The sequence below is a fragment of the Schistocerca nitens genome, chromosome 11, assembly GCF_023898315.1.
Source record: "Schistocerca nitens isolate TAMUIC-IGC-003100 chromosome 11, iqSchNite1.1, whole genome shotgun sequence".
Lineage (NCBI taxonomy): Eukaryota > Metazoa > Arthropoda > Insecta > Orthoptera > Acrididae > Schistocerca > Schistocerca nitens.
This window is the reverse complement of record NC_064624.1, coordinates 39,623,732-39,651,451: the sequence shown is the minus strand read 5'-3', so window position 1 is coordinate 39,651,451 and position 27,720 is coordinate 39,623,732. Positions and strand designations below refer to the sequence as shown.

The 27,720-nt window shown below is 40.7% G+C and overlaps 1 protein-coding gene across 1 annotated transcript in view; it reads left to right on the top strand.

Moving 5' to 3' along the window:
- The window catches only part of LOC126213444 (zinc finger protein 492-like), an 82,405-nt gene extending 54,928 nt beyond the window's left edge, over window positions 1-27,477 (top strand). The window contains exons 8-9 of the mRNA XM_049941189.1: window positions 25,233-26,578; window positions 26,663-27,477. Coding sequence (XP_049797146.1) covers window positions 25,233-26,578; window positions 26,663-26,982 — 1,666 coding nt within the window. The 3' untranslated portion in view covers window positions 26,983-27,477. The remainder of the gene's footprint in view (window positions 1-25,232; window positions 26,579-26,662) is intronic.
- Window positions 27,478-27,720: the final 243 nt, after the last annotated feature.

Below are 27,720 nucleotides of genomic sequence, written 5' to 3'. Positions count from 1 at the left end.
GTGCTCTTGGAATTGCAGTGTTCGCTTGTTTTCTGCTTCCAAGAAAAAAATTGTCCTCACAACCCCTTTGACCTCTCATATTTCGTTCTGGGACTCTGTGACCTTTCCCCCGAGGACTGCATTCCACCTCATGGAGCCATGCTGGTCATCCATCTCACTGAACACTCGTTGGGTAGCTGTTGCAGTCTGCTTTTTCCTCCTTCATTTCACCTTTTCTCTTTGTAACATCTACACCCCTCTGTTATTTGCTGTTACCAAGTCAGACTTACTCCAGCTCATTGGTCAGCTCCTTCACTCCTTTTTGCTACTTGGTGACTTCAGTTCCCACCATTCGCTTTGAGGCTCCCGGAGAACCTGTCCAAGAGGTTACCTCTTAGCTGACCTTCTGAATCATCCCTCTTAGCACTGGAGCACCCATGTTTCTTTCAGATTCCATTCACATTTATTACCATTTCGTCCTCTCGTTCTGCACTGTCCAGCTCACCTGTCATCTTGAATGGCCCACTACCTCTGACACATACTCAAGTGATCACTTTCTGTGTGCTATCCATTTTCAGACTTCTACCCCACCTGAGTGCAAACCCAGTTGGCACGTTTCTGAGGCCGACTGGAGGCTTTACTCCTCCCTCACGACCTTCACATAGCTGTGATGACCAAGTAAGGAATCTTCTGAACGTTATCTTTCCGTTGCAGACTGTTCCATACCATGCACTTCAAGTTTACTGTAGCATGTCCTGGTCCCCGGTGGACTGAGGTGTGCAGGAATGTGATTCGCTTGTGGAGATGTGCTCTCCACATTTTGAACCATCATCCATATACATCTGTTTATATGGTTTGGCTTTGTCGGACACATTTATCTGAGTATCATTGTCTTTGCTATCCCCATTAACCATATTATCGATTCTCCCACCAGCCATCTCACCTCCCTTTTTGTCAAGGATTTTACGATCTGTTGCAGTTCTACATCAACTTATCTCATTTCTCGGTGAAATGAGTTTCTTAAACCATCCTACATCTTGCGCCTTTTGTTCTTCCACTTGCTGAAACTAGAAAATTCCTGGGGCTCATGTCTGATACGAAACTTCCTTGGTCCTCCCATGTATTCTTACTTGGCTCTACATAGTACCTAGTTCCTCAGTGTCTTGCATCTCCTAAGTGGTACTTCCAGGTGAGTTGATGAGACTACCCTGCTCCGTTTTCTTTATCCCATGTCCATTCATAACTAGACTATTGGTGTTTAGTTTATTCCTCTGCACCTCTGTCCATCATATGGTGTCTTAACACACTCCACTACCATGGAATACGTTTTGCCACTGGTGGCTTTTTCACTAGCCCAGTTGAGTGTCTGTGCAGAAGATGCTGAACTACTAGTCATACTGGCATGATGTCCTCCTCAGTGGATAGGCATGTTGTATCTCTCTCACGTGTGGCCACTCATCCTATTCCCTCATATTTGAAGACTCCCTTGCCTGCCAGTATGGGACATGCCATTCTTCTGTTACATCCCAGAGTTCACTTTTGGCTTTTGCTTTGGCAGCCTAACTTCACGGTACCTGCCACATTCGTGATGGTTGTGAACCCTTCACCTCCTTGGCTTCGTGTAGCAGCCCATGTTCATTGTGGACTTCATTTTCTTCACTTTTATAAGCAGGACCCACTGTAGGAAAAAATGGATAAGTAGTATGGACTAACCTGCCATCAAGGTACAAAATTCGTCGCAATATTATGCTCTATGCGAATTGTAATTACTGACAGTATGGCCACCAGTTGATAACTCAAAAATTTTATCAGTATTATACACCATCACTTGACCCTTTGAGAAATGTAGTAGCCATCCCATTGAATATTTGTGACTGAAGTCCGCAATGTGTTTCGTTTTTATCTCTGATTTAAACATATTAACGTTTACATGTACCTCAAATCCCTCAGCAAAACGTTTCAAGTGTACATATGAATTGACAATGTGGCAAGAGCCAGGAGGTATTGCCACAACTTCCCCATTCCCTAGACGCAATTTATTATTAATTCAGTGACGTTAGCTATGCTTATGTGTGTTTCCAGACCAGTTGATTCTGTACATCACTACTCCATGCTCATCTATTGGAGGAAAGTAGTTTGTTTTCAATTTAGACCAATTAGCATTAGAGTGTACGTAATTACATTGCAGCCTCAAATGATGTGGAGACTTGCATACTGCTTGTTTTTATGTAATTTTCTGGAAAAATACCATGCAGAAATATCCTCAGAGGTATGAACTGAAGTTATGGTAGTGTCGAACATTGTACAACAGCTGGTTCCTATTGGTAAAATGACAACACAATCTTTCATGTGGCCTTAAATCACAAAGCGCTACATACCCTGAACAACATCTAAATTGACAGTTCCACGTTTCTTGGGTTTCCACACTGTCTCAGGCCATGTATCCTACATAAACATGCTGTAAAATATCGCGATTTTAAATTTTCTGACGAGTTTAAGCGGATCTATGTTTTTAATCCTTCTTTCCAGTACCACTGCTGTGGGCTGTTTCTTAAATGTACAACCAAAGTTATTTCCTGTATTGTAAATATAAGCCTTTACCCATAGCAATGGCCTCCATGGTCATATTATGCCTTTTAGCTGCTTGTAATTACTTTTCGCATTTTTTGATGTTCTGTACTGCTTGAAATATATCAGGTCTCCTAGCTAATGAAACCAGTGGCTGACAGCCCAGCAAATGGAGGTATCATAAACAGAATTGGTCCACCAGATCTCTTTGGTATTGGTAGCAACCTATGCCTTTTAACACATCGTTTCCTTCCTTCTTTCTGCCTCTAGGCTCGTTTTGCTGCTGTCACGAATTTTTTAAACATCACATAGGTTTTTCTTCTTGTTTAGTATGCAGTGAGCTGCATTCAGTATTTGCTTGAAGGTTAGTCCAGTACCCAATTTAAGTTCGAGCAAACATCGCCTTATCAACCACATATGCAGACATAGGTTGTCCTACATGAATATCCATCTCTTGACATACCTGCACAACCTCATCAATGAATATTTGGTCTGCAATATGGTGATCTTTGTTTGTAGTGTAGGCGATCATGTGCTCTTTGCGTACATTGTCCAAAGCATCAAAGCCCTTATCACCATAAGCTAGGTGCTATTTCAATTTTGCTCCAACTCCGCAGAAACTGTATCCAGATATACAAACTTCTGATCGCAGATTCTTGAGAATACCACCTCCAACTTTGTTGATACGTTTCCTAGCACTCATATCACACTACTGCATGGTTTGAGCTTTGCTTTTCGTATTACATAGCAAAATGCAAGTGTTCACCCAGCTGTAGTGCTTTGATGAGAAACTAAGACATTTCATCAATGCCCTGTTCCCTCAACATCTTATGACCTGCTGTATGAGGAACATATTGGGTTCGAAGCGTTCCCATAATTCGTTTGTAACATAAATAGGTTTGTTTTTAATTCTGTGGTGAATAATGTGATTATACTTGAAATGATTTGTGGCTGTGTGTTCAGGCATTTGCACGTATGTTGAAGATTAAATTGCTTCTACATTCGGTTTCTAATTATCCAGTTCAACCATTTGGCAATAATAGTTTCCAAATGAGAGAATGTTGAATAGTGATTTATCCCACATCGTTCCAATTCTGCTTTGAAATGCCTATTGTAAAATTCACTTCCATCATATGCGTCAAGTCGGTTGGGCAGTCGATTTAGTCCTGTGTGCAACAATTATTCAGAATCTTCTGTGCCTGTGACCGTGTGTGCCTGTGACTGTGAGAATGTAGTTGAAACCATTATTTGATTGTAAGTAGTCCTGTGTATCTAAGAGATCAGCCTGCCATGCATAATCCATTCCTCGTATTATCAGATATATTCTGCATGCAGGTCTGTAAAGCTCGTGAACTACTCTCTTCGCAATTACTCGACGATGCGTATTTTTCTAAGCTCAGGTACGATCAATAACATTTTGTTCATGTAATCTGCAATCTCTTGCCTAACTGAAGCTGTAAACAGTCGTAATCGAGCTATGATTTCATTTAGTTACCATAATTTATATACTTCAGAGGCCGATTGTTTAGTCTTTCTTGCTGTACTTCGACTTTTACCTACACTATGTGGAGCTGCTACTGCTGCTGTAGTTACAGTCCTGTATTTGTCGCTCTATGAGACATCCATTCATCCTTTCGGGGTTTTACATGCGTTGGTCATGCTTAATATTGCACCACGTGTTTTTATAGTTACAGGGTATATTTTTAACATTCGCCATTTTCAAAATTATTAACTGTAACAGCCTAGGCAATCTTCCAAATTCCTTGTTAACAATTCTTACTGCCTTCGTGGTTAAACATATTGTGTGCTTACCTAAGAAATATGGTTTCGCCCTGATGACCCCATATGTTCTGTCTTAACTCAGCATGCCTCCTCCTCCTCCTCCTATTTCTGATTCTATCCATAGTACATGACAGCTCTTTCAGCCTGTCAGTTACTGGCTTAAATATTACTGAGAGATAATGGTCTTGTTGCAGTTGACCTTACTTTCACCAAAGTAACTTCGGTCAAATTTCCAGTTTTTAACATTATACTTTCTCATCAACATGTTGGTGTAAACTAAGCCATTGCTGGCCGTTGTGGCCAAGCGGTTCTAGGTGTTTCAGTCTGGAACTGTGCGACCGCTACAGTCGCAGGTTCGAATCCTGCCTTCGCCATGAATGTTTGTGATGTCCTTAGGTTGGTTGGGTGTAAGTAGTTCTATGTTTTAGGGCACTGATGACCTCAGATGTTGAGTCCCATAGGGCTCAGAACCATTTGAACCATTTTTGAATTACGCCATTTTTGAGACAGTTTACAACTTATGTTTACTTTGAGACAATTGGTGGTGACGGGCATGAAGTGCCTTAGCTATCACATCGATATTTCACACATACATTAGTTTTATACTGACTCCTTTAATTTTCTCATTGACACACAGTTCATACTTCTGTATATGAACATTCAACACCTCAAAGTCATAACACCTCTCTTAACAAGACCTTCAGTTCCATTAATTTAGTGTTGATTGCCTCCATTTTTTTGTCAAATGCACGTGCTTTGCGTCCTCTTAATAAATGTGCAACACATCTGCAAATTTGTACATAGTGTACAATATACTGACACATGTGCGTTTTGGTGCATTGCCTTTTTGAAGAATCTAGTTAAAGTTCTGTTTCTATTGACTCTCATTCAATTTACTAGTTTTATCTGTAACCAGCAAGCTATGCCGAGAGTTAATCCAGCAATCCTTACATATAACGAATTCATTGAGTAACATTTCTGTTCCTAGATGTGCTTCGAAAATATGCTTTAATTCAGATTGCCTGTTCGAAAGTTACAAGGTTGGTGCATTCCAGACCAACAGCTTTTGGATGCTTAAGTATGTCTCACTGAAATAAAATATATTGACTTGCATGTCGCGAGCAAAGCAGAAATATCTGCACATATCCTGATTTCCCACAGAGATGTTGCCAAATAAGAATGTGCTGTTTTGTTTTACTTTTTCAGGTGGTGAATATCACTGCCTGTTAGTCCCTCAATTCCGTGCAAAATCTCCTGCAGTAGCTGATATTTTAACTGAAACAGTATTTTTGAAAAATATGTACATGGTCTAAGTGGACTCCCACAGGATATGTCAACAGTGTAAAAATTTGATTATTTTCCACAGCATGAAGCCCCAATAACCAAAGCATTTCTAATATCAGGAAGTAATGATCCATTCGTCTCGTTCTTCTGGTTTATACCTTCATCATTGCAGGACCAGTCATTTAAAGACCCTTGGGGTGAGTGTTTCTTTCGTCCACTTGGTCATGGTGGTAACTGTTTATTTACATTGAAATGGAGGGGTTTTATAAAGTATTAGTTACAGCTGGGCATATAAACAAACTTAAATACGATCATAATTCAGTGCCCACATCTGGTAATGTTGAATAATACATTGACACTTACCTCAGTGCACAGAATGCATCATGGAGTAGAGCTATGGTAGTTTCTAATGAGTGGAGAGTTTGGCAAGCTATCAACAGTAAATTACTGCACAGTGTGTCGTAGAATTGGAGAATATGTGACTGCCATCTTTGCCAACACTCTAGCTCATCCTGTACTGCATTTCATTAAATGTTAAAAATCAGCTCCTGTAGATCTGTGCTCCCTCTGTTAAATATTTTAACTGTACCGACTGAATCCCCTACAGAGATGGTATGATCACTTTGTAACATCAGGGAACATCAGGGGAGAGCAAACTTTTCTGTGGAACAAGGCTGAAATCTGCGTTGACACACTGCATGCTCAATGTCATTAATCCAAGGAGAATATCGTTGTTGTTGTTATTGTTGTTGTTGTCTTCAGCCCAGAGAGTGGTTTGATGCTGCTCTCCATGCTACTCTATTCTGTGCAAGCTTCATCATTTCCAAGTTACTACTGCAACCTACATCCTTCTGAATCTGCTTAGTGTACTCATCTTTTGGTCTCCCTCTACGATTTTTTCCCTCCATACTGCCCTCCAGTACTAAATTGGTGATCCCTTGATGCTTCAGAATATGTCCTACCAACCGATCCCTTCTCTTAGACAAGTTGTGCCACAAATTTCTCTTCTCCCCAATTCTATTCAGTACCTCCTCATTAGTTACATGATCTACCCATTTAATCTTCAACCTTCTCCTGTAGCATTCTACGTATGTAATCTTTGACCTCCTGTAGCACCACAATTCGAAAGCTTCTATTCTTTTCTTGTCCTAACTATTTATCATGCACGTTTCACAACCATACATAGCTACACTCCATACAAATACCCCAATAAAAAAATATTTTAACAAGATTGCGATCAAGACTGTTTTAAATTTTATTTTCAACCCTCAGAATCGCCTGATTTAATTAGACTACATTCCATTATCCTCGTTTTGCTTTTGTTGTTCGTCTTATAGCCTCCTTTTAAGACACCGTGTGTTCCGTTCAACTGCTCTTCCAGGTTCTTTGCTGTCTCTGACAAAATTACAGTCACCTCAAAGTTTTTATTTCTTCACCATAGATTTTAATTCCTATTTCAAATTTTTCTTTTGTTTCCTTTACTGCTTGCTGTCTCACTCCCTTCCCAACCACTGCTTCCCTTTCACGCCCCTCGACTCTTAAAACTGCAATCTGGTTTCTGTACAAATTGTAAATGGCCTTTTGCTCCCTGTATTTGACCCCTGCCACCTTCAGAATTTGAAAGAAAGTATTCCAGTCAACATTGTCAAAAGCTTTCTCTAAGTCTACAAATGCCTTTCCTTAATGTGTCTTCGAAGATAAGTCGTAGGGTCAGTATTGCGTCACGTGTTCCAACATATTAATGGAATCCAAATTCATTTTCCCTGAGGTCGGCATCCACCAGTTTTTCCGTTGGTCTGTAAGGAATTCGTGTTCGTATTTTGCAGCTGTGACTTATTAAACTGACGGTTTGGTAATTTTCACACACGTCATCAACACTTGCTTTCTTTGAGATTGGAACTATAATATTCTTAGAGTGGTTTGAGGGTATTTCATCTGTCTCATACATCTTGCTCACCAGATGGTACAGTTTTGTCAGGGCTGGCTCTCCCAAGGCTATCAGTAGTTCTAATGGAATTTTGTCTACTCCTGGGGCCTTGTTCCGACTTAAATCTGTCAGTGCTCAATCAAACTCTTAACACAGTATCATATCTCCCATTTCATCTTCATCTGCATCCACTTCCATTTCCATAATACTGTCAAGTACATCGCCCTTATATAGACCCTCTGTATATTCCTTCCACCTTTCTGATTTCCCTTCTTTGCTTAGAACTCGGTTTCCATCTGAGCTCTTGATATTCATACAAGTGGTTCTCTTTTCTCCAAAGGTCTCTTTAATTTTCCTGTAGGCAGTATCTATCTTACCCCTAGTGATATATGCGTCTACATTGTTATATTTGTATTTTAGCCATCCCTGCTTAGCCATTTTGCACTTCCTGTCGATTTCATTTTTGAGACATTTGTATTCCTTCTTGCCTGCATCATTTACAACATTTTTATATTTTCTCCTTTCATCAGTTAAATTTAATATCTCTTCTGTTACCCAAAGATTTCTACTAGCCCTCACCTCTTTACCTACTTGATCCTCTGCTGCCTTCACTATTCCATCTCTCAAATCTACCCATTCTTCTTCTACTGTATTTCTTTCCCCCATTCCTGTCAATTGTTCCCTTATGCTCTCCCTGAAACTCTGTACAACCTCTGGTTTAGTCAGTTTATCCAGGTCCCATCTCCTTAAATTCCCACCTTTTTGCAGCTTCTTCAGTTTTAATCTACAGTTCATAACCAATAGATTTTGGTCGGAGTCCACATCTGCACCTGGAAATGTCTTACAATTTAAAATCTAGTTCCAAAATCTCTGTCTTACCATTACATGATCAATCGGAAAGCTTCCAGAGTCTCCAGGCCTCTTCCAAGTATACAACCTTCTTTCATGACTCTTAAACCACGTGTTAGCTATGATTAAGTTATGCTCTGTGCAAAATTCTACCAGGTGGCTTCCTCTTTCATTCCTTTTCCCCATTCCGTATTCACCTACTACATTTCCTTCTCTTCGTTTTCCTATTATCGAGTTCCAGCCCTCCACGCCTATTTAATTTTCGTCTCCCTTCACTATCTGAATAATTTTTTTTATCTCATCATACATTCCTTCAATCTCTTCATCTGCGGAGCTAGTTAGCATGTAAACTTGTACTACTGTGGAAGGTGTGGGTTTCGTGTCTATTTTGGCTACAACAACGTGTTCACTATGCTGTTTGTAGTAACTTACCCACGATGCTATTTTTTATTCGTTATTAAACCTACTCCTGCATTACCCCTATTTGATTTTGTATTTATAACCCTTTATTCACCTGACCCAAAACCTTGTTTCTCATGCCACGGAACTTCACTAGTTCCCACTATATCTAGCTTTAACCTATCCATTTCCCTTTTTAAATTACCTAACGTACCTGCACAACATTTCACACTCCAATATGTGGAACGCCAGTCTTGTTTCTCCTGATAACAATGTCCTCCTGAATAGTCCCCTCCCAGAGATCCGAATGGGCACTATTTTGCCTCCGAAATATTTTACTCAAGTCGACGCCATCATCATTTAACCATACAGTAAAGCTGCATGCCCTCAGGAAAAATTACAACTGTAGTTTCCCCTTGCTTTCAGCCATTCACAGTGCCAGCATAGCAATGCCATTTTGGTTAATGTTACAAGGCCTGATCAGTCAATCATTCAGACTGCAATTACTGAAAAGGCTGCTGCCCCTCTTCAGGAACCACACCTTTGTCTGACCTCTCAACAGATAACCCTCTGTTGTGGTTGCACCTATGGTATGGCTATCTGTACCGCTGAGGCACACAAGCCCCCCCACCAACGGCAAGGTCCATGGTTCATTGGGGGGGGGGGGGGGATATTACTTTGTCATCTCTAAATTGATGGTTTTCAAGTAATACCACTTATTAGAACTCCCTTTTCGATATTACACTGACACTAACATGCGTACACCCACTGGTATTCAAACAGTAGGTTTGGTTGAACAGCATTATGTTGACACCAGATGCCTACTGCTACAACGACTTCACCTTTCCCGCAAGGAAAGCACATAGTGTTAGTTAGAAGCTTATTTGCTCATTTTATCTGTTCATCAGGGTCAGCATTAATACTTAAACTGGCTCACAACAGGGACTTCTGATGCATGACTTGACATCCTTATCATTTGTTGTTTGTCACAAGAGAGCAAATTATTTATCAATTGATGTAAGTATATTTTCGTGACATCTACTATCATTATAGTTATAATTGTAATATTGTTGTTGTTATTTAGCTTCAAACCCTGTATTTTGTGCACATTTGTGTATTTATCAGGCACATTTATACGCTTTAGTAACTGTTTAGTGCATAGAACCACTGTCTGCATTGAATCATTCGTTTTGTGTTACTTGCAGCACTTAGATCGCCCAATCCAGTGGTAGCTCTCATAGTAGCAGCAGTAGCACATCAGACTACTGTGGGCTGACACATGTTTCCATAAGAAGCGACTTATATTAAATTTTGTCAATGCTCCTTACCTTCAACTCCTATTTTTCGCATATGTCTGTGTATCTACCATACCAATTCTGGTATGGCCAGATATAGTAATTGCTGTGTTCAGATGTGAATCAAGTTGATTCTTCGCTCACAGCTCCAGGCAGTGTTGTACACCAATTGGTCCACTGCTGCAGTCCTATTGGGTACTGTCCACACTGAGATTGACCTCTCACTTGTGGTTGAGTGGAAAGTCATTCAAGCATGTGGGAGGCAGTGGAAGAATTTCCATGTTGCTGATCGAAGAGCCTGCTCTGTTCGTCTGATGAACAGATTTGGGAGCTGTCTATGGCTGATGGAATCCATGAGCCAGATGAAGTCGTGTGCCATGTTCCAAAGGAAGCCTCTCAGTGTGCAAGACTGAGCATTCGCAGTTGGAATCTCCGATGTTAGGTGTGTAATGGCGCCATTTAGAGATAAGACTGCATAGGAGGGGAAGGAATCCAATGTGCATTCTGTGTGCATACTGGTTGGAGTCTTTACAGATTCTGAATGCCATGAAAACCATGGCATAGCCAGCTTTAAGTGGTGACTCACGTTGGTGGTAACAATACAGATTGTGTTCCATGAGTAATGAGACCAATGTCTTTCTAACACAATGGTACACCACAGTGTGTTGTAACCTGCTGGGCTAAGTGGATGGGGGTGTTAGTTTCAAAACGCTCTTTGTCTCATTCGGTTGCAAGCTGCCGGAGAGTCAGGACGTGCGTTTCTGTCAACCCCGTTTTGAGTTTATGTAACTCAGCACAATGGATCATTCTGTACAGGAATGGTACGCTATCAAATTTTACGTTAAACTTAGGAAGTCCGCCACCAAAATGTTTCCATTAGTTCAGCATGACTTTGGGGATGATTGCTTGTCCAAATCGCAACTTTTCCGATGGCACAAGTCGTTTATGGAGGGCCGAGAGGAGATCACCGACGAACCTCGCAGTGAATGGCCATCAACCGCATGAGTCGACGAAAATGTGACGCTTGTGCGCGATTGTTTGAACTCTGACAGACAGCTGAGCCTTCAATTGATAGCACAAACTTTAAACATGTCAAAAACAACCTTTTTCCGCATTGTGACCGAAGATATGAACATGAGAAAGATGTGTGCCAAACTTGTCCCAAAAGTGTTGACCGAAGAATACAAGCACGCTGCCAAGAAATGTTGGAAATGTGTGAAAATGATCCTCATTTTTTAAAATCAGTTATCACTGCTAAAGAGTCGTGGATTTTTGAGTACGTCCCTGAGACAAAAAGGCAGAGTTCAGAGTGGCACACCCCATCGTCGCCCCATCCCAAGAAGGCATGCATGAGCAAGTCCAGGATCAAAACCATGCACATTGCCTTCTTGGACGTCAGGGGCATTGTCCACCACGAATTCCTACCTACTGGGACTACAGTGAACTCAGCTTTCTACTTGGAAGTGCTCAAAAGACTGAAAAGGAGGGTCTCGTGCTGCCGAAGCGACAGCAAGAATAAGTGGAAAGTTCACCACGACAACACACAGTCACAGTGCCTTCATTTTAAAAGATTTCCTTGCCAGGACCAAGACCCCATTGGTACCTCAGCCTCCCTACAGTCCTGACCTGGCTCCTGCTGACTTTTTTTGTTTCCTTGGTTAAAAGGAGTCATGAAAGGAAAACACTGGGACACGATTGAAAGCATCCAGGCCCATGTTACATCAGCTCTAAAGAAATTCCGGGATGCCTTCCAGGCATGGAAACACCGCCTCCATAAGTGTATTGACGCAAGAGGGTGCTATTTTGAAATTTTTTATTTGTACGAATATATTAAATAAATGATTTTTTTATGAATTTGGTTGCATTTCTTATGAAACGCAACTTACATGTGTCACATTGCAATGAAATAGGTTCTGTCTGGTTTCAGCGCCTAGCTAATAAAGACTGCCATTCTTGCCTGAGAGATGAAGGTGGAGCTCACCATCATGGGCTAAACTGAACGTGGTTATTTCGTACAGAGTGGAGTGAAGGTCTGAATCAGAGTCCCAGACAGTTCTGCAACTGGGTAGGTTGCAGATTCCTCAACCTGCGCCAAAAGGTGATGGATTTACAGGTTCTGCTAAATGGGTCAGGAGTAAACTACGCAAAGAAAGCAGTTCCATGAGTATAGGGGATGTGTAGAGGACACTGGGGTTTTCTAGGTGAGAGGGTCTCAGGTAAGTGCAGAAAGGGCTTCAGTTTCAAAGGCTGAAGTAGAACACCCAAGGAGGGTAGATACAACCACAATAAATATTGTAGTTGTAAATTGTGGTAGCTGCATTATAAAAGGAACAGAGCTCAAAGGGGTAACAAAAAGCACTGAATCTCAAATCCTTGTAGGTATTGAAATAAGTTCAGCTGACATTTTTCAAGAGACCTAACCATGTTCACAAAGAATGGATGAAATTCAGTTGGTGTAATGTTCATTGCTGTTCGAAGAAGTTTACCTTGTAATGAAACTTAAGTAGATATTCCTGTGAGGTAGTACAGATAGCAATCAATTAAAAGTTCCAGGCTGAGAGGCTATAGTCTATCTGTAATTCGTTGCTAACTGCGGGCAACATCTTTGGAGGTGAGTCAACGATGGCTGCCAGGCCATGGATTTCCCGTTTATATAGAGGGCACCAACGTAAGTCATTCTTAACGGTTCAAAATCTGCAGATGTAGAGGTAATTTCGGGAGTACCGCAAGGAAGCGTGATAGGACCTTTATTGTTTACAATATACATAAATGACTTAGTTGACAACATCGGTAGCTCCGTGAGGCTATTTGCAGACGACACGGTTGTCTACAAGAAAGTAGCAACATCAGAAGACTCGTACGTACTCCAGGAAGACCTGCAGAGGATTAATGAATGGTGCGACAGCTGGCAGCTTTCCCTAAACGTAGATAAATGTAATATAATGCGCATACATAGGGGCAGAAATCCATTCCAGTACGATTATGCCATAGGTGGTAAATCATTGGAAGCGGTAACGACCGTAAAATACTTAGGAGTTACTATCCGGAGCGATCTGAAGTGGAATGATCACATAAAACAAATAGTGGGAAAAGCAGGCGCCAGATTGAGATTCATAGGAAGAATTCTAAGAAAATGTGACTCATCGACGAAAGAAGTAGCTTACAAAACGCTTGTTCGTCCGATTCTTGAGTATTGCTCATCAGTATGGGACCCTTACCAGGTTGGATTAATAGAAGATATAGACATGATCCAGCGAAAAGCAGCGCGATTCGTCATGGGGACATTTGGCCAGCGCGAGAGCGTTACGGAGATGCTGAACAAGCTCCAGTGGCGGACACTTCAAGAAAGGCGTTAAGCAATACGGAGAGGTTTATTATCGAAATTACGAGAGAGCACATTCCGGGAAGAGATGGGCAACATATTACTACCGCCCACATATATCTCGCGTAATGATCACAACGAAAAGATCCGAGAAATTAGAGCAAATACGGAGACTTACAAGCAGTCGTTCTTCCCACGCACAATTCGTGAATGGAACAGGGAAGGGGGGATCAGATAGTGGTACAATAAGTACCCTCCGCCACACACCGTAAGGTGGCTCGCGGAGTATAGATGTAGATGTAGATGTAGATGTAAGTCACGTGGGGCCGACTGTAAGTCTGTCTCTGACTAACGTCATTATTCTCGATTTAATGTAATAGATCGTCACATCGTTGGTGCAAAGTTGACTGCCATATCCTGCCTAACTTTAAGCCGTCCCCTTTTGTGCTGAAATCATTGTGGTGTTCCTGAATCTCTATAGCTTCCCTATACATATGTGCATAATAATCGATGTCCTGGCTAGCACGTTTTTCTCATTAGATTTTATTTCATGGTCGACATCTTTAAAAACATGTTCTGCTACAACTGATCTGTCGGTATATTCCAGTCGACACTGCCTTTTGTGTTCGGTTTAGCTGGTATTAACACATCTTATCGTTGTTCCAATATAAACCTTCACACAGCCACACGGAATTGTATACACCTCAGGAGTTGATAAGAGGTGTAGTGCATCTTTCGCCGATCTTAAACACTAAAACTTGGTCACTAAAATTCTTCCGGATTTGAGGCCGCATTGTCAACTATAAAATTCCGACGTTTCGGCGACTGTTGCAAGACACCTTCGTCAGACACCCTGAGGAAGGCGTCTTGCAAAAGCCACTGAAACGTCAGAATTTTATATTTGACAATGCGGCCTTAACCCAAGAAGATTTTTTTGACTGTGACAAGGGCCGTGAAAGCCTACGTTTACACTCACTAATCGTTTTCGTAGGTCTAAAGATTGTTATAACTTGAAACTTTGCCAGAACTTTCCCAATACTGTCCGTAATATTGCAAATGAATGGAAGAAAAACTCTTCCAGCTGACAGTTGTTCTTGCTGAATGTTGTCACACGCTTTTCTTCTGGGATGAAGTGCTTGATCTATCTCGTTGTCAGCGTATCCATTTTTCTTAACAACCGTTCGCAAATGATTTAGATCATCTTGCAAGTAAACTGGCTGACAGATATTATTAGTTGTGTCCACCAGTGTTTTAATGACGCCTCTCTTCTGCCTGGGATGATGGTTCGAATCCTTATGGAGGTAATGGTCGGTGTGTGTGTGTGTGTGTGTGTGTTTCTCTTTTATTCACTTTATGCCCTAGACTGCAATCTGCCCGTTTAATTACTGATACATCAAAAAAATTTAGTTGTCCATTTCTCTCTTCCTTCGTAGTAAATTGTATATTTGGATTAATACTATCCAAATACACCGTGAATACATACAACTAGTTCTAAGTTCTAGGGGACTAATGACCTCAGCAGTTGAGTCCCATAGTGCTCAGAGCCATTTGAACCATTTTGAATTCTAATCAAGAATAACTGTCTGTAACTTCAGGCGTTGGTATCCTAAATGCAGTGGAGCAGCTTAAGAAAGGCAATGCCTCTGGTCCAAATTGTACACCATTCAGGTTCCTTTTAGAATATGCTGATGCAATAGATCGATACTTAAGTCATATACAACTCTTCATCTTCAGAAAGATCGGTACGCGAAGACAGGAAAGTTGCACAAATTACTCCAGAACCCAAGAAAGGAAATGGGAGTAATCCGATGAAACGCAGACCCGTTCCAGTAACATCGCTTTGCAGTAGGATACTGGAAAACATAATCTGTTTGAACATTATGTATTACCTGGAAGATGTCATTTGTTGACAAATAGCCAACACATATTCGGAAAACATAATTCTTGTGAAATACAACAAGCTCTTTATTCTCGCAAAGTAATAACTCATATGGACAGATGACATTAGATTGATTCCTTTTTTTTTTTTTTTTTTTTTTTTTTTTCAGAATGCTTTTGACTCAATTCCTTACAAGTGACTTCCAATTACATTGTGTGCCCCTGGAGTATCATCCTAGTAGTGTGCACTGATTCGTGATTTTGTGCCAGAAAGGTCACAGTTCGTAATAACTGATAGAAAGTAATTGAAGTAATATCTGACGTTTCCCAAGTGTGTGTTATAGGCCCTGTCTTGTCCCTGATGTACATATACGATGTAGGAGACAATCTGAGCAGCCCTCTTAGATTAGGCGGTCATTTACGTTATTGTAAAGTCATCAGATGATCAAAACGAATTGTGAAGTGAGAAAGATATCTGTAAGATGTGAAAAATAGCAATTGACATTAATTAATGAAAAGTATGAAGTCAACCACATGAGTACTGAAAGGAATGTGCTAAATTTCGTTCACACGATAAATAATACAAACCTAAAAGCTGTGAGCTCAACTAAATACATAGGAATTACAATACGAATATGCAGCCCCCGCCTGCGCCCGCCCGCCTCCCCCCCTTCCCCCTTCCCCCGCCCGCCCCCCTGCCCCCGCCCGCCCGCCCCCTGCCCCTGCCCGCCCCCTGCCCCCGCCCGCCCACCCGCCAACCCGCCCCCCGCCCCCTGCCCCCGCCTGCCCGCCCGCCCGCCAACCCGCCCCCTGCCCCCGCCCGCCAACCCGCCCCCTGCCCCCGCCCGCCCGCCCCCTGCCTCCGCCCGCCCCCTGCCTCCGCCCGCCCCCTGCCTCCGCCCGCCCCCTGCCTCCGCCCGCCCCCTGCCTCCGCCCGCCCCCTGCCTCCGCCCGCCCCCTGCCCCCGCCCGCCCCCAGCCCCCGCCCGCCCCCTGCCCCCGCCCGCCCCCTGCCCCCGCCCGCGCCCTGCCTCCGCCCGCCCCCTGCCTCCGCCCGCCCCCTACACCCGCCCGCTGCCCTACCACCGCCCCCTGCCCCCGCCCGCCCCCTGCACCCGCCCGCCCGCCCGCCCCCTGCCCCCGCCCGCCCGCCCGCCCCCCTGCGCCCGCCCGCCCCCCTGCGCCCGCCCGCACGCCCGCCCCCCTGCGCCCGCCCGCCCGCCCGCCCCCCTGCGCCCGCCCGCCCGCCCCCCTGCGCCCGCCCGCCCGCCCGCCCCCCTGCGCCCGCCCGCCCCCTGCGCCCGCCCGCCCCCTGCGCCCGCCCGCCCCCTGCGCCCGCCCGCCCCCTGCGCCCGCCCCCCTGCGCCCGCCCGCCCGCCCGCCCCCCTTATATAGCCAAATTATCCATAAGTATCTGCATCTCCTCATTACTTTAATGTTAATCATTTTGTATCAGTTTATCTCCAGAACCTACGATCATGCTGATGGACCCAACACAGCATTGAGGCAGGGAGGAACACTACCATTCTCCTTTCATTTCTGAATCATTTTTTAATTATTGTGTAGTATTGCTTTTCTTTTAAGGTCAGTAAATCTTTTGGTCTATTAGTGTCGATCCAGGTATGGCTGCATTGCGGTCATGTGAATGAGCGGAAATGGTAATGTTGCTTTGATAACACTACATCCTCTGAGGAGGTATGAAGAATGGTGTCCCACAGTGTTCACGTTTGTTCCTCATATTTTTCTTAATATATGTTAATGACCTGGCACTCTACAGTCATGAAGATGCAAAGCTAGTTCTTTTTCTGATGATGCAGTAATCACACCAAAGATATATGTATTAGCTGAGGAAACTGTGAATTATGTCTTTCAGGAAATTAATTGGTTGTCTGCAGATGGTTTTGAGAAAACACAGTGTACACTGTTCTGTGCAGTAAATGGCAGAATACCATTGATAAGTATAGATTTAGAACAGGAATCTGTTGCTAAGCAGAGTATTTGAAATTTCTGGGTGTGTGCATTGATAAAAAATTAATTTGAAGAAGCACATCATGAGCTTATGAAACATATCAGTTCAGCATCTTACGCCATTAGGGTTATTGCAAACTTTGGTGACAAACATATCAGTAAATTAACTTACAATGCATATTTCCATTCACTGCTTTCATATACCATGAAGTTTTAGGGTCACATCATTTAGAGAAAAAGTATTCATTGCACAAAAGCCTGTAATCAGAATAATAGTCGGGAAGCACTGAAGATCACATTGCAGACACTTATTTAAGGAACTAGGGAGGTTCACAATACAAGAATCACAGTTCAAAGATAGTAGCAAAGAGCAGTGGCTAAATCTGACTTTGGCACAGAAAGAGATGAACTGCGCTGCCAGAAAAATCTTTGTTTGTCTATCAGGTAGCATTAACAGTCAGATAGATAGCCAACCAGCTTCTAAAAACAAATCAAAAGTATTTATGAATGAGGACATCATCTACTCAGAAGATAAATTTTTAAATTGAAATAGTAATTGGAAAAAAAAGAATACATTGTGTAAAGAAACCTAATGTTAAACTCACAAGTTCCACATTGCAGAGTGACATATTCAGGATCTGTGGAACATGTATTAATGTATTGTAGTATCATCAAACCTGGCTAGGACTGTACATAACTCTATAGTTATCATAATTTGTATCTTACCAGCTGTAAACAACATCATGTTGAAAGTTTGGTCAGCATGTGGTTTACCTGTGTCAAAGATCCAAGAAAGTACTGATTGACTTTCTGCCGGGGTTCAAAAGGTATCATTCTATTATGTACACTATGATTGCCAGAATGCACTGACCACCTGTGTGTCAATGTTACGTTTGAGCAGTGCGTGATAAATTAAGTTTGTAATGGTCTTATTAGTCTTATTAGTTGTGTTCAGTGGACCCTCAAGTAGATAGTCAGCACTTGCCATCTGTAGATCATGAAAGTTTGTCTTCTGAGCAATATCTAAAAGGGATTCACTAGACCTCTATGCTGTGTAACTTGTCCTATCTGACAGCCGGTGTATAAGAAATGTACCTACATGGGTACCAGACAGGCATATATTTTTTGAAGACAGAGTACAGAAATCAGTAGGATATGATATTACACATTAACCTGCCGACTTGGAAAATTGGATGAAAAGCCATTTCAATGTTTTATTCTTAAACTACAATTTTTAATTCATTGAAACAATGTGTAACATTGTGAGCAGTTAATACTACTAACCGATAAAGTGATTATCTGCAAACATTTTGATCAATCACAAAATAAATATATTTAATCAGACATTTAGAGTAAATGGTTCTAAAGTGTGTGTACATGGATGATATACACTCTCCAGTAAACAAACCTCACCAAAAGCGGAAAGCTTCAATCAGTGGTCCCTCAAATTTTCTCTTGACCAAAAATTGTTTCCATGAAAGAATGAGAGAGTGAAGGAGTGATACTGTGTGTTAAGGATGACGAACATTAACAGTGATTTCAACTTCCTATGCCTTATGGCAAAGGAAGTGATAACCTCACTTTCAACTTGGGCAGAAAGCCACACCAACATATGTAATTGAATTACTTAGTCAAAACACAGGTAGCAGTGAGGGATATGTAGCCCAGGACCCAGTCTGTAACTTAGCAAACATACAAGGTGATAATTATTGAACTATATCAAAAAATCGTAAATTAGTTACAAACTACAGCGTTCACACACTTTATTCAACATGTAAACTTCACCACAGATATTGAGATTTAGGTTATGACATGTTCGATATGCCTGCCATCATTGCCGATGATGTGCCTCAGCCAAATAGCAAAATTCTGCTATACCCACTGAAGTGTCAGAACATCATTGTCGTCGATGACCACCTGAATGTCGCTTTTCAGCTCAGCAGTGGTTTGGGATTACTGTTGTACACCTTGTCTTTAATATAGCCACACAAAAAGGACTCGGATCTGTTCAGATCCGGATAAGGGATTTTTCAGAATTGTAGGAATTTTTTAATTTTGTTTTTCAGTTAAATTTTTGTAATTTTGATTGCTAAAAACTGATACACTAATAAAAAAATTAGTTTAGCTCGCCACTGCAGAATAATACTGCAGCAATAAAACGCAAAAGAGGGAATATCACCAAAATAAATCTTTCGTTGCAAAGAAAATGAGCCATTCACATAAACAGAATAAATGCACACACAGGCATCTGCCGACAGCGCTGTTAAAGATTCTACAATATTTTCTAACAATGAACTTTCAATATATCTGATTCCTGGGCACATTTTGATGAGTGAAGTCACAACTGATTACATTTCTACATGACGTGGTGAAATATCTCGAATGTTGGTTTCAGAGGCATTACTTTTGAAGTAAATTTCCTTTTATGTAAGAGATCATGCATGTCAGAATGTGTGATGATTTTCTTAAATCATGGAGCATTATATTCACATTCAAGACTTAACGCTGACCACCAGCAAATGTGAAAAAATTTTGGGCCCAGAGGACAAGCCATTTATGCCTTATATTTTAAATTTTGGTGACACACTTGCATTTGCTATGTGTTGAAAAGGTAATACAAAAAATGACGAAGTTTCGAGTTTAGTCTTTCATAATTATTATAGTTTGTTCATTGATGACAGATTATGCAATAATGCTGGCCTTTCAAAAACAAGAGCGAAGTTCTTGAGTGATTTCACATGTAACTGGCTTTACTATGGGAGAAGTCGAAGTGCTCTACAGAACACATATCCAGCCACGTAACCCACGAAGTGTCTGGTGCACATCAGTGAAATTTATAATCGTACTTGTCAGAAATATAAAGCTGCTAAAATTGAAACTGGTGCCCTCAGAAAAACAGCAAAAACTGTTAGGAAGTAAATATTATATATGAAAACTTAACTTTCCTTGTAGTTGACTGATGCATAGTAATTTAAACAATTAACTTCTTTCGCTTGTGTGTTTGCACAGCTTAACATTCATTTTGTTATTGGCTGACATCACATTTCCTATGCTCTGAATATCTGCTGTCATCGGCTGGCGAGATCATGTGACACAAGCTATGCTTGGCCCACAAAAGCACGTCACAATCTTTCAGTGCTTTAGAAGCTACTGTGATGTAATTGTTGGAATTCGTGTTCATACTTTCGTCATACGAAAATATGTAGTGGACATGTTGCCACACATCAAAGATCTTTCATAAATGCTTTGATTTTTGCTAGGTTGAGATTGCTAAACTGCCAGAAAGTTCTATACTATCTTATAAACCCATAACCATTCAAGGGATTGATGAGGTTTACAGCTCCTAGGGTAACGATATCTTTCAAGATGGAAAAATGTACTTCCACCCACTAAAACGTTTTTCACCCTGGAAAGCGCGTTTCTAACTGGGAAATCTGGGAATTTTTCTTACTGGACATACACCCAGTTAAAAAGGTTTAAGGCTTCCATATGAAATGAAATGCCTATTGAGAAGAGACGCCTTGCATGGGTGGTACAGTTGTTTTATCAGAACAGCAGCACTGCATTGCAAGAATATCATTGACATAAATGGCCGAGAAGAGCTCCAGGTCAATAAATATGGTGAAGAATACAAGCAAGAAATTTGAAGAAATGGGTGAATTGAGTGGTGCAGCAGATTCCCATAGCGGTCATTCAAGTTGCTTTTAGCTGACCATGCAACAGATGCCTCAAATTCTGCATTAAGTGTTAGAGTTGTCACAGGATATCTCTCTCTCTCTCTCTCTCTCTCTCTCTCTCTCTCTCTCTCTCTCACTCACAGTCACACACACTGCCTCTTACTGTGCCTCCCCCAGTCAACAGTTCAAAAGATTTTGTGGCACATTTCACACTAGTATCTCTATAAGGCTCAGAATTTGCTGCTAAAGAAGCCCCAGGATAGGCCACAACGCTGTGACTTTGTCTTTATTTTTGGCATGCCTGGAAAAGAGTGACTTTTGGCTGGGGAATATTCTTTGGAAGTACAAGGCATATTTTACTCTGTATGGGGCCATGAGTGCACAGAACTATTACATATGGGGTTGTCCTCCCAAATCTTGTGCAGGAACATCCACTGCACTCAGCTTATGTGACAGTGTGGTGTGATTTCACAAGCCCCTTCATTCTGAGTCACCGTTCCTTGTAGGTGACAGGTCAAGCACCTCTTAGGTGTAAAGAGACATCTGAACTTTATAAGGACCTTGTTATGTAACGTGATTCAAGCATTTCAAGACCACAAGTGTCTGCACCATTATTTTGATGTGAGATGGGGTGGCATGATATGTCAGTTGTCGAGTGAACTATTGGTTTCATGAAATCTTTGGTATCACCCGCATTATATCTAGGCAGTTTAAAATATGTGGCCTTAGAGATCCCCCGACCTAAGTTCATGCTACATGTGCATAAACTAACAATTACTTGTAGTTACTTTCTGATGTGAAGTATGGCATGTGTCTTGAAAGTACCCAACTGAGTGAAACTTTTGTCACAGATATCGCATTTGTGAGGTCCCCTTCCCATTGATTGGGAAGATTTATTGGGGATGTATCCAGATATTCCTGATCAGAAAGATATCATATGATGACAATCAATCTGATTACACTGGATATGCTGTAGGCAACTGTTAACCATGCCATGTCATGGATACAGCATGTTGCAGAGTCAGTAGACCATTTTGAACACGTAACTTCTGATCATATCCTAATAAATGTACCAGAACCACCATTATCATCGCTCTGATCGTTTCTCCTCTTTTCCTACATTACGATGTTACAGCATCCTATAAAGTATAGAGCGCACACTGCAGCACCCAAACATCAGACAATTTTCCCCTCAATAAATTCATAATAAAGTTGCCATGACATCTTGCAGAGATACCACACTCATTCTATGATTGCTACTCAGCAGAGGTTTTTATCAACAGCTTGTGTTTATTGTTGTTATTACAGTGTAATAGTTATCGTGTCTTCTGTTAGTGTCTTTTACAATATGCAGTGTGTGCCACGTCTCTCTAATCATTAAAATCTGCCTGAATGGACATGCCATTCTCCATGAGTTCTGTCTGCAGCTCATGGTCTAGTAGCTAGCATTGCTGCTTCTGGATCATGGGGTCCCAGGTTCGATTCGTGGCCAGGTTGGGGACTTTCTCTGCCTGGTGACTGGGTGTTTGTGTTGTCATCATCATGATCAGCATCATCATCATCATAACAACATCATCATCATCATCGTCATCATCATCATCATCCGTGACATTGGCTACAATGGACTGTGTAAAAAAAAATAGACTGTAAAATTGGTGATACAAATTCAAAACAGGACCTTGGTGGTGGCAGTGGTGGTGGTGGTGGTGGTGGTGGTGATAACAGAGGACATAGTCATATCACCATGATTACTTCTATGGGAGGGGAAACGATTTCAAATGGAGAAATGCACAACCCAAGCAATGTTTATGCTAGACAATATAACATTGCATTGCAGATTTCTGCCCTGTTACTCAGTGGTATTGTGATGGGTAGAAATCGAGACACTGAACAACAAATCAGGTGTACTTTTCCCTTGAGGAATTTTAGATGGGATTCAACAGTGTGGGATCAATCTTGATAATATAAAAATGTTCAAAAGAACGTACCTTCTTTGCATGATATTGATGTTTCTGAGATAAAAGCTTTTTATAGGCTTGCTTGCATTAACAGCAGTCTCCAACCCTGACATCAAATGCATTGATAATATTTCCTTAGTAGATGGAAGCAGATGTTATATTTTCATGGCAATGTATCAAACGACCCACCAGGGTAGCCAAGAGCACTAATATGCTGCTTCCTGGATTTGGGTAGGTACAGCGACCCTGGATCGAATCCACACAGCAGATTAACGATGAAGGGCCGGTGTGCCAGCCAGCCTGGAAGGGGTTTTTAGGCGGTTTTCCTCATCCTAATAGGTGAATACCGGGCTGGTCCCCACGTTTCACCTCAGTTACACAACTGGCAAACATTTGCAGACATTCGCACTTTCCCATGAATTACACTGGACGCAGACAGTTGGGGTGTATAAAATCTGGTGGTTGGATAGAGGGTACCGGTATAGATATATAGAATGTAAGAAATGGTATTTGTTCATGATGACAGCTCTTTGGTTTGAGAATCGAGAGAACAAAGGAAGGAATAAAGTAGAGGTAACAGCTTTAGTGCCAAAATTTCGAACAAATGTGGTGTGAGCCATCAGCACTGTTACTGTCCAGGCTGTAGTATGTGTGTTGATAAAATACATGTGCACTTCCATTATCACTGCATGAACAGTTTATGAATGTGCCTGCCACAAAAAATGTTGTGCAGTAAATATTAAGGATATGACACAAGTACCCAGTACCTACACAATGGTTGCATGGAGGTCTCTAAAACAATTGATAAATAATTAACATCAAACTTTATTTATTGTTGAAATTTTCCACAAATTCTCTTCCTTATCCTGGTTTGTTTATGGTTCACTGGCATAGCATAAAATTTTAATTGTAAGTTTTATATCTAGTACTTTGAGAAAAAGAAAGCTATTAGTCTGAAACCTTACTTGCATATTTTTTTTTATTTCTTTCTTAATTATTAACATTCAGTTGCTTTACTTCCATATGTATGAAAATACATGTTGTAACTGAGTTTTAAAAAAGTAACAATATCTAGTTGTACAGTTGTCAACTTCTAGAATCTGACACACACCATGATACCAGTTACGTTAAAAAAATCGTGTGATCCTAATTAAGAGTTTAAAAACACTCGAAATTTACCAGATACCATGCCACGCAAAACTATATCCCCAACAAAACGCAAAAAAGTCAAAAGTTGCAGAGCAAAAGATAACACTGGGTATGCATGCCTTCAGTAGTTCATACTCTTTCATGTCCAACATGATGCACATACTGGGGACCTGAAAGGCATCACAGTTCTGTTCTGTGGGAAAGGGTTAACTGCAGGTGGAATAATGGGACCCAGATACTCAGCTCATGCATCAGCTGTTACCACTGCCACACAATATGTGGTGTCAGCTAGCAGTGTCTAATGGGTGATGAAGTGGCCATTTATATGTGTGCCCTTCAGTCAATGGTGTTCTGCAATGCCAGATGACCAGATGTTAGGAAGATGTAAAAATTTTCAAAAAGGCTCAGTGCAAATATACTGGAAAATTTACAACTATTTCCATCTTTTCAGACAGTATTTCCATTTGCGCAAGGCTTCATACAAGTTGCAGTGCCAAAAACACAGTCTTAGATTAAAACCATCTGCAAGTGTGTCATTTACTTTCATTCATCAGTATGCAGATTTTTCCCTTGATTGATGTGACATTGATTCTTGTTCATGAACCATCATTATTCACCTGATTAACATCCATTCTAGATACCTAACAAAATGTTGAAGCTTGCACTAGTTCTTTAGTCATTGGGAATCAAACAAAAAAAATCTGTTAATTAGGTGAAATAAATTTATCATTTCCAAAGGTGAAAGTGTTTGCGAAACAGAAAAAGATAATGGGAGAAGAACATTTAAAAATTATCTCTCTTAATTAAATCTCAAATGCCTTGAACGTAAGAATTTTTTTGATACATTTAATAAATTGGTGTAAACTGTTAACTTGTAGTACTGTATTTTGAAAAGATTGTAACACATGAAAGTGAATTATTTTAACTCTCACTTAAAATTTCAAATGAAATCTGCAGTGACTCAGATTCATCATTATTGAATTTCCTGTGGTTAATTTCGTTTTAAACCACTTTTACCTCATCAGTTCTTTCCTTCTGGACGAATATAGTAATTTTAAATCATTAACAGTTACTAAATATGCAATTTCTTATGCACTTTTATGACTTGTGGCCTATAGTACTGCATTTATCGACACTCAAATATTGTTTCTTTGTTGTATATATATCAACATTTAACATTCTTGTCTTCACTCTTCAGTTTGACTCAGACTACTGGTGGGAGCTGTGGCATATCATGTGAAGAAATTTATCACTATGGGCTGGTCCAGGATGATTCGGTGATAGACAAGGAGAAGTCAACACATGAGTTTGGTACAGAAAATGTGACTATTGACAAGGAATGCTCAGTTGCCACCCAATATGACTGTAGTAAGAGAGAAAAGGAATTACTTCTATATAGCTGTGATTTCTGCCAACAGAACTTTCCTTCAAAATACAGACTCATAATGCATGTGTTTATGCACATTGATGGCATGCAGCCACCTTTGTATGTTTGTAAGTGGTGTGGTGAGGTATTTCACAGTAAGGTTAGTTTGAAAACACATTTGAGAATGAGAGAGAATTATCATGTCTTAACTGCTAACCACCATGAAAAATATGACTATAGTGATGAGCATCAAAGCAGTATCTTCTTGGATAGTGAGCCAGAAGTTTCTTTTACAGAACACATTGAACAGTCTTCATATAAGGAAACTTGGAAAATTTCAAAGAAGGCCTCTAATGACATGTGTAACAGACACATGACAAAAGATGCAGAGAAAACAAGTGCTTATGGAATTTTATCAGCTGTTAATCTCAGTGCCCAGGCTGATCTATATATTGCAAACAGAACCAACAAATGTGGTATTTGTGCCAAATGGTTTGCAAGGTCAGGCGATCTGAAGAGACACTTATTAATTCACACTGGAATAAAACCTCACAAATGTGAAATTTGTGGGAAATCTTTTACTTTGTTAGACAGTCTCAAGAAGCATACATTAAATCACACTGGAAAGAAACCTCACAAATGTGAGATTTGTGGAAAATTTTTTGCTAGATCAGGTCATCTCAAGACTCATGAATTAATTCACACTGGAAAGAAACCCTACAAATGTGAGATTTGTGGGAAATGTTTTGCTAAATCAGGTAATCTCAAGACTCATGTATTAATTCACACTGGAAAGAAACCCTACAAATGTGAGATTTGTGGGAAATGTTTTGCTACATCAGGTTATCTCAAGACTCATGTATTAATTCACACTGGAAAGAAACCTCATAAATGTGAGATTTGTGCAAAATGTTTTACTACATCAGGTTATCTCAAGACTCATGTACTATTTCACACTGGACAGAAACCCTACAAATGTGAGATTTGTGGGAAATGTTTTGCTAGATCAGGTTCTCTTAAGACACATGTATTAATTCACACTGGAAAGAAGCCCTACAAATGTGAGATTTGTGGGAAATGTTTTGCTAAATCAGGTAATCTCAAGACTCATGTATTAATTCACACTGGAAATAAATCTCACAAATGTGAGATTTGTGGAAAATGTTTTGCTACATCAGGTTGTCTCAAGACTCATGTATTAATTCACACTGGAAATAAGTCTCACAAATGTGAGATTTGTGGAAAATGTTTTACTACATCAGGTTATCTCAAGACTCATGTACTATTTCACACTGGACAGAAACCCTACAAATGTGAGATTTGTGGGAAATGTTTTGCTACATCAGGTTCTCTTAAGACACATGTATTAATTCACACTGGAAAGAAACCCTACAAATGTGAGATTTGTGGGAAATGTTTTGCTACATCAGGTTATCTCACGAGTCACATACTAGTTCACACTGGAAAGAAACCTCACAAATGTGTGAAATGTGTGAAATCTTTTGCTAGGTCGGGGAATCTCAAGAGGCATGTATTAATTCACACTGGAAAGGAACCTCACAACTGTGAGATTTGTGGGTAATCTGTTGCTACGTCAAACTATCTTAACAGACAAACATCAATTCACACTGGAAAGAAACTTCACTAATGTGTGATTTGTGGGAAATCCTTTGCTAGGTCAGGCACTCTCAAGAGGCATATAACAATTCACACTGGAAAGAAACTTCACATCTAGAAAAGACCTCACAAATGTGATATTTGTGGCAAATCATTTACTACATCAGGTGATCTCAAGACACTCCACATGGGAAGGGGACCTCACAAATGTGATATCTGTGACAAAAGTTTCACTCAGTTGGGTACTTTCAAGACACATGCATTACTTCACATCAGAAAGTAACTACAAGTAAATGTTAGTTTATGCAAATAGATATTCCTGGTTGGTGCCCTAAAGGCCTATAAAATAATGAATGTAGTAGGGGGACAATAAATTGTAATGCCTGTGAAATAACATTAAAGTGTTGTAGAATTGTGAAAAAAGTGCAATAATCTGTACTATATTGAGGTAAGAGATAATGTGAAATATAAAAATCGCTATCTGCAGCTTGAGATGTTAAGAAATTGTATTACTAAATACTCCAGAAACATTAATCAAATGTGTTTTTGTCATTAACACTGTCAATAGTTATAATTACCACGCAATATTCAGTATAAGGCCAAGGAAATGTGATGACTTGCTGATTATTATTCCAAACATGGTCATTATGTAGTACTTGTAACTCTGCATTTGAGAAAGTGACAGCAAAAATATATTCATGGC